The sequence below is a fragment of the Leopardus geoffroyi genome, chromosome D3 (assembly GCF_018350155.1).
Source record: "Leopardus geoffroyi isolate Oge1 chromosome D3, O.geoffroyi_Oge1_pat1.0, whole genome shotgun sequence".
In the NCBI taxonomy this organism is placed as follows: Eukaryota; Metazoa; Chordata; class Mammalia; order Carnivora; family Felidae; genus Leopardus; species Leopardus geoffroyi.
Window position 1 is genome coordinate 19,898,371 of NC_059339.1, and position 12,026 is coordinate 19,910,396.

The 12,026-nt window shown below is 55.8% G+C and overlaps 2 protein-coding genes across 3 annotated transcripts in view; one reads left to right on the top strand and one right to left on the bottom strand.

Annotated features, from left to right (window-relative positions):
- GNAZ (G protein subunit alpha z) overlaps window positions 1-411 on the bottom strand; it is a 53,334-nt gene extending 52,923 nt beyond the window's left edge. Inside the window, exon 1 of the mRNA XM_045457020.1 lies at window positions 182-411. The gene's annotated coding sequence lies outside the window, so the exon portion shown is untranslated. The remainder of the gene's footprint in view (window positions 1-181) is intronic.
- Window positions 1-12,026, top strand: part of RSPH14 (radial spoke head 14 homolog) — an 80,310-nt gene extending 68,284 nt beyond the window's left edge. For both annotated transcript variants that reach the window (XM_045457021.1, XM_045457022.1), the window contains exons 5-7: window positions 7,216-7,441; window positions 9,298-9,434; window positions 11,727-12,026. In XM_045457021.1, coding sequence (XP_045312977.1) covers window positions 7,216-7,441; window positions 9,298-9,434; window positions 11,727-11,965 — 602 coding nt within the window. In that variant the 3' untranslated portion in view covers window positions 11,966-12,026. The remainder of the gene's footprint in view (window positions 1-7,215; window positions 7,442-9,297; window positions 9,435-11,726) is intronic.

Here is a 12,026-nt window from a genome sequence, read left to right on the forward strand (position 1 = left end):
CCTGGTCCCCCCCACCCTGGCCGGGCATCCCTTTCGCTGCTCCCCGGCGCCCCCCGCCCAGGCGGATCCCTAGCACAAAGGCCCGGGTGGGGCCCCGGGTGGGGGTGGGGTGGACGCCCCAGTCGCGTCCCCGGCCCCCCGAGGTTCAGCGTGTGCCCCGGCCGCGGGTCCGCTCACTCACCTCCGGGCCGCCGCACGGTGCATCGGCCGAGCTGCTCCGGGTGGGGCGGGGCGGGGCGGCGAGCGCGGGCCGCGGCGCCCTCGTTCCGCACTACGCGGGCGGCGGCACCCGCGCGGGGACGTGACCGGACCGCGGGCGGCGCACACCCTCCGGCCGGCTAGGCTCCCTCCGCCCGCTCTCCCGCGCCGCCCGCCGCCCGCCCGCGGGTCCGCCCGCCCCGCGCAGCGCTGCCGCCGGCAGGGGGCGGAGCCGCGAGCGCAGCGCGTTGCCAGGCCAACCGCGGGCGGGGGTGCCGCGCGCCCGCCGGTGACCACGCGCTGGGCGCCACCGCCCCGCCACGAGCGCCGGCTCTCTTCCCATTGGGCAAGAGCGGCTGACCGATGCATATGAGGCCCAATGGCAACGGGCAGGGGTGGAGCCACGGCTCCGCGCGCGCCGCAGTCCCGCACGAGCTGGCGCTGCCGGCACAGGCGTCCCCGGGACCTGGTTGCGCGAAGGCACGGCTCCGAGCTAGCAGGACTGCTTCTCAAAGAGCCAGAGACAGAGCTTAAGAGTGGCGGAAGGCCCGGGCCCCCGCTCGCCTCCCCCAGTTTGTATTCGAACCCAGCTTGGCACTAAACTCCGCCACCTTGGGCAACCAACTGACCTCTCTGAGCCTGTTTTGCAAAGTGGGGCTAGTGGCACCTGCTTCCCTGAATTGTCGCGACCAACCGCTGGAACGTGTGCAAGGCTATGAGGCTATTCAAACCCTAAAGGTTTACACCAATGAGGTTAGTGCAGCGATGGGAGGGACATTAGTCATCTTTGCTGCTTGCTACCCCAGCGTGAAGGGGCTTTTTAAAGGGTCCCTGGCAATCCTGGCCATAGAAGGTTGCCTGGAAAAGGAGGAGAGGAGGAAGGGTCCAGGATGTGTCCCTTAGATCAGAGAGGCAGGAGGGAGCCAGCCAGCTCAGTTAAGGCCAGGACCCCCGCCGCCTTTTAGAAGCTTGTGGAAGGTAGAAGGCATCCAACCGGCAGCAAAATGTACCTGAGCCAGTCTGCCAAATTCTTTCAATTTCCGGGGAGGCCCATCTGTGGGCCTCAACGCCAGGAGTCCCTCACTCCTGTGCTTAAAAGACTTGGGCCAGAGAACCAAGATATTAATGCCACTCCTTGTCTTTTCCATCATTGTAACTTGAAGCTTAGTGTATTCTAGAGCATCCCTGGTGAAATGCAGATTGTCCTAGGAACACCTTCCTTATCAATTTACACCCTCATGGTCACATTGCAAGGATCACCCAACACCTGGCAGGAGCACTGGAATTGATCATTGGCAAGGGCGGATTGGGTGGTCATCCCAGTCCAGGTTTGTGGTTTGAAGGCAGGGCAGGGGTCCCATTCTGCAGGCTGGACGCTGTAGCATTGCAACATTATCCCTTAACCTTTCTGGGAATGTTTCCTCTGCTTTTTGAGATGGAGACTGTTGGACTACATATCCTGTGACATGACATGCCCACCTGTGAAGAAGTTGCCCAGACTCTCAGGGACAGGACAGATGTTGGTGATGGGCATCCCGAGGTGAACCTAGACCTGGCACAGCGCTGGCTGGAGGTGGTCAGTGAGAACTAAAGGAAGGTGGCCAAAATTGTGGGGCTCCTCTGGGTGCATGCCCTCAAACCCCCAGCCTGGATCAGGCTGGGCCCCTGCCCACAGGACCACTCAGAGGCCAATGGATGTGATACCAGGAAGACGATTGGCACAGGCCCTGCCCTGATGTGGATCAGAGGTGAGAGGAGGTGAGGGTGAAGCACAGACCCAGCTCTGTTGCCTGTACACCCTTGGGTGAGTTATTTCACCTGGATGAGCCTCAGTTTCCTTTTCTGTCAAAGGGAACACTAATAGACTGTCCTTAGTGATTCTGAGGGGAAGTGCACGTAGGCACATGTTTAGAGATGGGTGAGGGCAGTTTCTGTTGTAGGATTGGGGTCAGAATTGAGCTGTTTGCAGAGGCAAACTAGATGTTAGTGTAGATGACCCTCTACAGCAGTCCGGACATGAGATCGGAGCTAGCCCATGAAGCAGCCCAGTAGAGCTGGCTGCTACCTCCCTCACCTGACCCTAGGGGCCACTAATGATTGTAATCCTTCATACAGCAATTATTTGTTGATGACCTCCTCTGCACAGACACAGTTCTAGGATTTAGACAGGCCCGACCCTGCCTGTGGACCTTCCTGTCTGTGAGGCAGTAATCCACCATTACTCTTGCCTCACGGAGGAGAGCCCTCCCCAGAACCCTGGGCACACATGCAGGGGGAGAACTGGGCACTGGGACAGCAGAATGGAGGTGGCCTGTGACCTGGGACAGGAGAGAAGCATGTTCCAAGGTGGGGGATGTGCTGGATGTGAAGGAGCTATGATGATTGGAGGAACCCATGGGAGACCAGCATGGCTGGAGCCAGCAAGCAGGTGTGGGTGCCAGAATACAAAGCTGGAGTGGAGCTGGGGACAGTCGAACCGGGCCAGTGGCCCTTATGCAAGATTGGGGATGTTGACCTAAGAACCACCGGAGAGTTTTAAGATTAGCTTTTTATTTTATTTTAATTTTTAATTTTTGTTTATTCATTTATTTTATTTTAGAAAGAGCATGAGTTGGGGAGAGGGGCAGAGAGAGGGGGGGAATCTTAAGTAGGCTCCATGCTCAGCATAAAGCCCAATGCAGGGCTCGATCCCATGACCCTGGGATCGTGACTGAACTGAAATTAAGAGTCGGACCCTCAATTGTGCCACCCAGGTGCCTCTAGCTTTTAATGTCTTTATTTTTTAAAAAAATTGTTTTAAGTGTATTTATTTATTTTGAGAGAGAAAGAGAGAGCATGAGCAGGGGAAGGGCTGAGAGAGATGGAGAGAAAGAATCCCAATCAGGCTCCTCACTGTCAGTGCAGGGCCAGGTGTGGGGCTTGAACCCACAAACCGCGACATCATGACCTGAGCTGAAGCCAAGAGCCAGATGCTCAACCTACTGAGCCACCCAGGTGCCCCCATTTTTTTTTTTTTTGAGAGGGAGAGAGAGAGAGAGAGAGAGAGAGAGAGAGAGAGAGAACAAGCAGTAGAGGGAGAGAGAGAGAAATCTCAATCTCAATTGAGCCTCAATTGAGGCTCAATCCTATGACCCTGAGATCATGATCTGAACCGAAACCAAGAGACACTTAACTGACTGAGCCACCCAGGCACCTGAGATGGTGTAGGTTGTCTTAATATGCAGAATCAAATAACAAAAATGTCAACTATTCATCCCAGAGAAAATAAGAAAGCAGAGATTCTGCATGAAGCTGAGTTCAGCATAGGGCTGCAGGATCACTGAGCGACAGAGTGTGTCAGGAGAGGGCCATGTGGTGGCTGCAGCCATGACAAAGAGCTGGCCCTGGCAGGGGGGGCAGAGTGGGGAGGGTGGGGGCCAAGGAAGAGGCCCCCATGAGAAGAGGTGCTGGAGGAAGGGTGGTGCTTGCTAAGCACATGAAGGACCAGTGGGAGAGGTAGCCGGGAAACCAGCAAGTAGAGGGTCCTGGAGCCTCAGGAAGAGTGTCTTGAAAGGTAAGATGGGGTCAGCCACATCATATGCTATTGAGAGGCCCAGTAAGCTAAGGACAGGGATGTATCCTCATGAACAAAGGTGGGCACAGTTGGGGGTCAGTGTGCCAGCAGTTCAAGGCATGGGGGCCACATGAGGCTAACACTGGACAGGTGGGTCCCCCTGAGGTGCAGATGCCCTGGGGGCTGGGGCTGGTGCCCCATCCTCAGTCCTTCCTAGCCAGGAAAACAGGACCAAGAGATAACAGCTTGGGGCTCTGTGGTGAAAAGAGGAAGGGGGCCCTAGTGATTAAGCCTTGGACTTCACCAATCCTGCAGGGACAGATGGCTGAGGAGTGGCCTCTCCAAGTGGTACCAACCTATCTCCAGAAAATGACCAAAACTCAGTCACAGAGCATTCCGTGCCTGGGCATCATGTCCCTTCAGTTCCAGAGCAACTGGTGGAGTTTTCTGGCTCATCAGTCACTGAATCCGTCCTGGCACACCAGCCATGCCAGACCGGGGGCCTTCCCCAAATACACCCATGCCTCGTGCCTTTGCCCTTCTGCCCCATGAGGCCCAGCTCCCCTGGGCCTACCTTCCTGCATGCCCAGAGTGCCTAGGACGCTGGAACTCCTCATCTATGCGAGTATGAACCTGTCTCGTCATGACTGGTCCTGGGTAGATTGTGCCATTGGTCTCCCCACTACCCGAAGAAGGGGGTGGTGGCATCTTGCTTGTCTCTGGATGCAGGCAACAGCACCCTCCCGTCTGACTCTTCTCCCGGCTTGACCTGCTCTCCCAAGCCCCTCTGGCTGACTCTCAGGCTGTGGCGGGGCTGAGTGGGTTTCTCCAGTTTATTTCCTTGGGGTCTGTGCAACACCCCAGCCCCAACTTGAACAAGCCGTTGCAGATCTGGGTTAGTTATAAATAGCCAGGCCTGCAACTCTCCTTTTAGCTGAAAAGCAAAGTGAACGAGCAGAGAGAGACACACCCGGCACGCGTTTTATTTTTAATCTTCTCCCTCTGTCTCAGAATGAACTGGGGTCCCAGTGCTCAGCATTTCTAGGAGCAGAAGCCCAAGACAAATGCCTGGGGCCCTGGCTTTGCCCCTGTCTGCTGTGTGATCTTGGGCACTTGAGTTGCCACTCTGGGCCTTGGTTTCCTCACCAAGGGAGGGAGCAGTGGAGGTGATCACCTCCAACAGTTGGACTTGGACTGTCTTCCTCTGCCCTTCCCCCTCCCCCCCGGCCCCCGCCTGTGCCCAACAACACCTTTGGGAGGAGAGGGTCCCTGGAAAGCCTAGGTGCAAGTGAGGCCCCAGTCAGGCCCCAAATTGGGATGATGCACAAATTCCTCATCCCCAGCCCTTTGCTTGGGTGTCCCCCAGCTAGGAACTTTCTTCCTCTATGCAAAATATTTCCAGCCAGCCAAATCCTTGAAATATTGAATGTTACCTCCCCATGGTGAGCTAGGAAGGGGCTGTCTGGGTCACGTTGTGTCTGAGTTGGACCCAGGGCTGGGGCAGGTAGGGAGCCTGTGGGCAGGTGCCTGGGAAATGGCAGGTGGGAAATGGACCTGGAGCAGTCCAGGTGTGTGGTCTGGCAGTGCCCTGATGGGGAGGGTGAGGCTGAAGGGGAGAGACAGAGGCTGTGTTCCTGCAGGGCAGGGACTGTGCAGCTTTTGTTTTTGTATCACAGTCCTCTAGTGGATCTCAGTGATGGTGGAGTCCCTTATTATGCTAGGCCCAGCTGTTTTGGGCTTATGATGATAGTCCCTTACAGAGAGCATGTTCCCACCCATTACCCATTGGCATTGCACAACTCCTTGCCAGCTAGGCTGGTTTCGATAATGAGGAAACCAGGCTCAGAGAAGTTAAGTAACTTGTCTAAAGTCACACAGCTGGATATATTTAGGAGTCCAAGCTAGGCACTTTTGGAAATCCGTGTGTATTAAATCTTAAAAAGCCTAGTACTCTTTTTTTTTTTTTTTTTTAAAACACGTGTATTTATTTTGAGAGAGCATACATGCAAGTGGGGGAGGGGTCGAAAGAGAGAATCTCAGGCAGACTCCGTACTGTCAGCACAGAGCCCGATGTGGGGCTCCATCTCACGAACTGTGAAATCATGACCTGAGCTGAAATCAAGAGTTGGAAAGTTAACCAACTGAGCCACCCAGGCACCCCAAAAAGCCTAGTCCTCTTAAAGCAATGGGAAACTGCTTTTCCTGTGTCATGAATGCCCTGAGAACAAATAGGGCAGACCTACTTCTTCCACCATGACACCCCAGTGAGAACCTGGCCGGGGAACTGGGAGCCACTGGACACGCATCTGTGCCTCTCCGCCCCCTCACCCTGGGGGCACCTGCCATTTGACATCCTCAGGAAGTGAGGGAGGAAGGCTGGGGTGATGTCTTCAAAGAGGAAATCCCTGGTGCTAATTGGCACTTAGAGACCTTTCGGCTAATTAACCTGTTTATTTGTCTCTCTAGAGCAAATTACAGGGTTTAGCTGGGGAGGCGGAAGAGAGAGGTGTTGCTGGTGGCCACCTCCATGGGGGCTATATATGGCTTCTTGGTGGGTGGTGTGGGCCACTGGGGAGGCCAGGAAGAGGGCTGGGAGGTGGGCTGGGAAGAGTGTGCGCTGCCCTTCCATTGGTGCCCTGCTCACTTCCCAGTAATGGCTGCTATGGGAGCAATTCTGGGCACATGGGAGTTAGGCCCCTTGGGGGTGCCGCCCGGGCTGGTTCCAGGTTTCCCTCCAGACATCTGCCGGAGGGAGGAGGAGCTAGCTGGAAGGAGGGAAGTGGAGTCCATCCTTGGGGAGGCTCACCACACCACTTCTTCCAGCCCCAGCGCCCCAGCCATGCTGCCATGTGGAGTTCCCCTTTCTGAGGGGGCTTTTTTAGACATCCTTGGCCAGAGTCCATGGACTTCCTGTCATCTTGGGTTGGAGGCACAGCTCTTTTTGTATATAAGATGCCAGCCTGTTAGCTTCTACCTCAGACTTGATTGCAAGCTCTTTTCCCTTTCCCCAAGGGCTGGCCAGACTGGTCTGGGGTTTCCAGCAGCTTAGAGAGGTTTCAAGTTGGAAGGAGGGGTTTGGGTGGTCCCCCCTCCTTCCTTCTGGTGCAGGGTGGGGAAGGGAGGGAAGCTTCTATGCCTGGCCATGCAGGGATGGCTGTTGTGCTCACACAGGATGGCCGCTGCTTCTCAGGCTACTGAACACCTGTTGAACGCCTGTAACTGATGTCCCCCCAGTTACAGGTGACAACAAGGCTGGCACCTTTGGGGGTTCTCCAGGGCTGTGTGGTTCCCACTCTGGCTTGTCATCCATAGCCTCCTGCTAGCTGCTCAGGGGCCCAGGAGCCAGAGGCATTTGCAAACCTCCCCTGCCCCACCAGCTCTGCAGAACTTTCCTGGCTCCTGCTTGCTGCCCAGAACGGGTAAGGGGGGCTGGCCCACACTCAGTGCCCTTTCCTGTTCTGCAGGAGCCCGGGGCATTGTCAACAGTGGCCTGATCCCCTCACTCGTGTGGAAGCTGCAGAGGGAGGAGGAAGAGATCCAGGGGCTCCTCTTGGACACACTGGCGGCCTGCCTGATGGAGGATGCCACCGAGGCACTGGGTAGCCACGTGGTGCCCTTCCTGAAGCAGAAGCTCCTTAGCACCAATGATGACATTCGCAGCAAAGCTGCCCGCACACTCATTGCAGTCAGGTGAGCCTGGCCCTAGTGGATGGAGCAGGGAGGGTGGGAGTGGCCGGCCCTGGGGCTTCTGCTGAGGCTCAGAAAAGGCAACTGAGCTGCCCCCAGCCCTGCAGCAAGCCAGCCTGCCCTGGAGGTCCAGGGAGCCCACCTCAGGGCCTGCTTCCCCTGGCCTGCTTGTGCCCTTGGGGAGAAGGACCCTCTCCCCTGGGGTGGCCACAGCCCTGTTGGCCTGAGGGTGTCCTATGTTTAGCACTCACAGTCCTGCATCCCAGGAAGCCCCCAGTCCTGGGGAGCATGAGATGGTTGTTTACCCCCTCCCTGTGAGTAGGGCAAGCACAGGAGAACTGGTGGTGACAGGGGTCACTGAGTGTTCCCTATGTGCCCGGCATTACCTACAGACCGCACATTTAGACATTCCTCCAAGGAAGGTGAGTATCTCCATTTATAGGTAAGGAAATGAAGGCACAGGGGACCCAGGGTTACACAGAATCATAGTCTAAATCCTGGCCTGGAGCCTGAGGGAGCACAAAGCCTCAGAGCTGGGAGGAAGGGCGGTAGGGAGGCAGCATGTGAGCCTGGACAGAGATGTTCCCCAAGGATGGGTGGTCCCTCGTCCCCCCCCAAGTCCATGCCTTAGATATGGCCACCTGCCTTCATCCTGACACCTCTTGCCTCCCTGAGGCCTGGCTTTCCCTCCATCTGGGATTCTCTCTAGAAACCCAGGCCATCGTTTCTACAAGTGTGGCCCTTGATCCAGACCCCTGGGAGCTTATGAACATGGAGATTCTGGGGCCCCACCCCAGGCCCATCACCATCTGTTCTTTGCTCAGAGGTCCCCTTCCAGGGAAGCCTCTAAGGACCATACCTGCTCTGGAAACTGGCAACCTCCACCAGCCTGCATGTGCTTTGCACTATTCCCTCCTGTTTTGTGTGTCACCCCCAAGGGGAGTTCCTGAGAACAGGGCTTTGCTCTGTTTGCCGCTCGGGACTAGGGGTTCAAAACAGGGGGAGCTTTGGTCCCCTAGGAGACAGGCAGCACTGTCTGGAGACATTTTTAGTTGTTCCAATGTTGGGGAGAAGGGGCACTCCTGGCATCGAGGGAGTAGAAGCCAGGGATGCTGTTGAGCATCCCACAATGCAAGGGACACAAGAACCATCCAGCCCCAACATCAGTGGTGCTGAGCTGGAGCAACCCTGCTCTGGCCTCAGCATCTGGCCCCAGGGCATGCAAGGTGCTCGGGCAGCCCTGGCTGTGGGAATGAACGAACACATGGGACCCCTGCAGGCGGGCCTCAGGACTCTGCATCTTTGATCAAGCTCCCAAGGGGAGCTCATGGGGAGTCCATCATGTACATTTTCACAGCTTTGTACAGTGCCAGGATTAGAAGTGACTTACAGCATCTTCTCTCCTGAGGGTGGCTCTCTACCGGTGTCTCCCTGGCAGCTTGCTGCTATTTGTGTGGCTGAGCCGATCCCTGGTAGCTCTGGCTCTTACATGGAGTCAAAATGAGTGTCCCTGTGGTTTGCACCCCTGGGTCCTGCTGCTCCCCATTTTGGAGCTGGGGGGAACATGTCTGGTTTTTTTTTTTCATGTGATACCTTAGGACAAGTCTCCATCACCTACCCCACCCTGGCTCCTCTGTGGTTTTGCCTTCAGTGGCACAGGCCATGCTCCCAGGTTGTCTGAGTGTAGGGGGTGAGACCCAAATCTGTGCTCCCTGGTGCCTTGGTACCCATTGGCTAAGCCTGGACCTCCAGGGATAGTCCCAACACAAGTCTTTCTGGTGTCCCCTGGGGTGGTCCTGGGCCCTGCTCACCTCCTCTTGCAAAAGTGAAGCCACATAGTTGTTCCCTCTCTGGTCTAGCATCCCTCTGGAGGGCAAGAACCAGGTGTGGCAGCATGACGTCATCCCCATCCTGGTGCACCTGCTGAAGGACAAGGTGGAGGAGGTGCAGGCCAATGCTGCCGGGGCCCTCATGTATGCCACGGTGACAACTCAAGGTGAGGCAGCTTGCTGGCCAGGTGCATCCCCTGTGTAGGTGGTGGAGCTTACTGGGCAGTGGGGGGTCACTGCAGCCTCCAGCATGCTGGCTGTCCCTGCAGGCTTTCCAGAACTCTCGTTTTGTGCTCAGCATCCTACTGTCCCCTCCCTGCCCCACCAAAATACTTTCCCGGCCTGTTGTTGAAGTCCTTTCAAGTTTGGGCCCGAGGCTCCACCCTCCTTCTTCTTCCTGGCCACAGTGGGCCACCTACCTGTGGTCCCTCCTGGTCACTCCCATTAGGACCTCTGTCCCCTCCTGCCAGGCTGTTCCCTGGGACTGGAATTCCCACCTCCAACCCAGGACACTTGTAAGCCTGGATTCTGGGATTAATTATGTCATTTGCCGTCCTTGATTTGGTTATCCTGAGCCCTAGGCAAACAACTGGAGCCTTGCTTTCATGGGGTTTTTTAAAATTTTTTTTTAAATCTTTATTTATTTTTGAGAGAGAGAGAGACAGAAACAGAGAGTGAGTGGGGCAGGGGCAGAGAGAGAGGGAGACACAGAATCTGAAGCAGGCTCCAGGTTCTGTCAGAGAAGAGTACAGAACCCAATGCGGGGCTCGAACTCACAAACTGTGAGATCATGACTTGAGCCGAAGTCGACGCTTAACTGACTGAGCCACCCAGGCACCCCTTCATGGTGTTTGTTTGTTTTTTTTTTTTTACCAAAATTACTTTTTTCAATGGGTGGGGTAGGCAGCAAATAAGAGTATGAGATTACCTCTCCCACCTGGGGAACCCCAGCCAGTCAGGCTTCCATGTTAAGTTATCCAACCCTGGGCTAACAGGAGCTACTGGGCTGGTTTCCCCACCTGGAGGCCAGGGTGGGTAATCCCACTTGACCTCTGAAAGCTGTCTGTCCTTCCCCATGCTCACAATTGCCTGTACCAGCCCTATGCCCTGTGCTTTCTTGGTGTTCCACAGAGGACTGACTGGGTCTAACTCTCAATCAGCATGCTGTAAAGCCCCCCAGAATTGGCCTCTCAGCCATTCCCCACTAGACCCTAATGGTGGAATTTGAGACATACCAGAGGAGGAGAGGTTGGGGCCTTCTTGGAGCCATAGCCTCCTTTCGATTATGCAGTGAGGATGCTGACCACCAGGGCAGGGGCTTCCCCCAGCACATTTATTTCTTGGGCGTCCTCAGTGCTGTGTCTCATTTGGGCTTCCTGTGGGAGTTCTTGGAGGGCCGGAGGGCTCATGGTGGGCCCAGGTAACAGCTAGAACCTAGGGATGTGAGGCCACTTTTCACAAAGCTGGCACTCCAGCCAAGGGTCCCCAAGCCCTTGCCATGTGCCAGGCCCTGTGCTTGGTGGTGGGGACCTGGACATCTCAGCCTCTGGTGAACATTGGTGGGAGTGGCAGAGGGTTGATGATATAGAAGAGAAGCATGGCATGTGGTGGCACAGGGCAGGGGCTGAGCCTCCTCTGGGAGGGGCATGGGTGTTGATCCAAGGGACAGTGGGAGTCAGCACAGCGGAGGGTAGCTGGACAGGTCCCAGCATTAAGAGAAGAGTACATCGGGGTACCTGGGTGGCTTAGTTGGTTGAGCGTCCAGCTTCGGCTCAGGTCACGATCTCATGGTTTGTGAGTTTGAGCCCCGCGTCGGGCTCTGTGCTGACAGCTCAGAGCCTGGAGCCTGTTTCAGATTCTGTGTCTCCCACTCTCTCTGCTCCTCCCCTGCTCATGCTCTGTCTCTCTCTCTGTCTCTCTCTCTCTCTCAAAAATAAATAAACATTAAAAAATTAAAAAAAAAAAAAAAAGAGAAGAGTACATTAAGCACAGCAGGAGGGATGGGAGGCAGGGGGCAACCATCTGGCCTTTTAGCAGGCCAGGACAGCGGGGAGGTGGTGAAGGTTAAGGAGCAATGTCTTCTTTACACATTAATGTCTGTGCCCTCCACTAGACTGTAAGCACCAAGAGGGAGAGAACTATGTGAGTTTTTGTGCCTGACACAGAGTAGGTGCTCAAGAAGCATTTGCCACATAAATTAACAATTGGGTTTTACTTTTTGTGTTTCCTTGTGAAAACTGGATTGCCGGAGAGGCATCAGGGTGGTTGGGGAGAAGCCAGTTGAGGGGCTGGAGGGGCAGGAGATGAAGAGGGCAAGGTGGGAGGCAAAGGGAGATGCTAGGCCTTTGAGGGAGTGAGGAATGGCACCTCCCCTGAGGCCAGATGCCAGGATTGGGCTGGGGTGAGAGGAGGTAGAACAGGAGGCCCCCTGAGGAACGCGTGGTGTTGGTGGCCCACAGGAAAGTATGCCGCCCTGGACACAGAAGCCATCCACCCGCTCCTGAGCCTGCTTGGCTCATCCTTGAGCAAGACACGGTTGAATGCCACCAAGGCCCTCACCATGCTGGCTGAGGCCCCCGAGGGCCGCAAGTTTCTGCAATCTCATGTGCCCGTCTTCCGTGTCCTGGAGGATGACACCAGCGAGGCCGTGCAGCGGGCAGCACAGATCGCCATCAAAGTCATTGAGTGGAAACCCTAAGCCTTTTACTAGGCCAGATCTGATAAGCTGCATGCCTGAATAAATGGGCTGAATCTCTTTA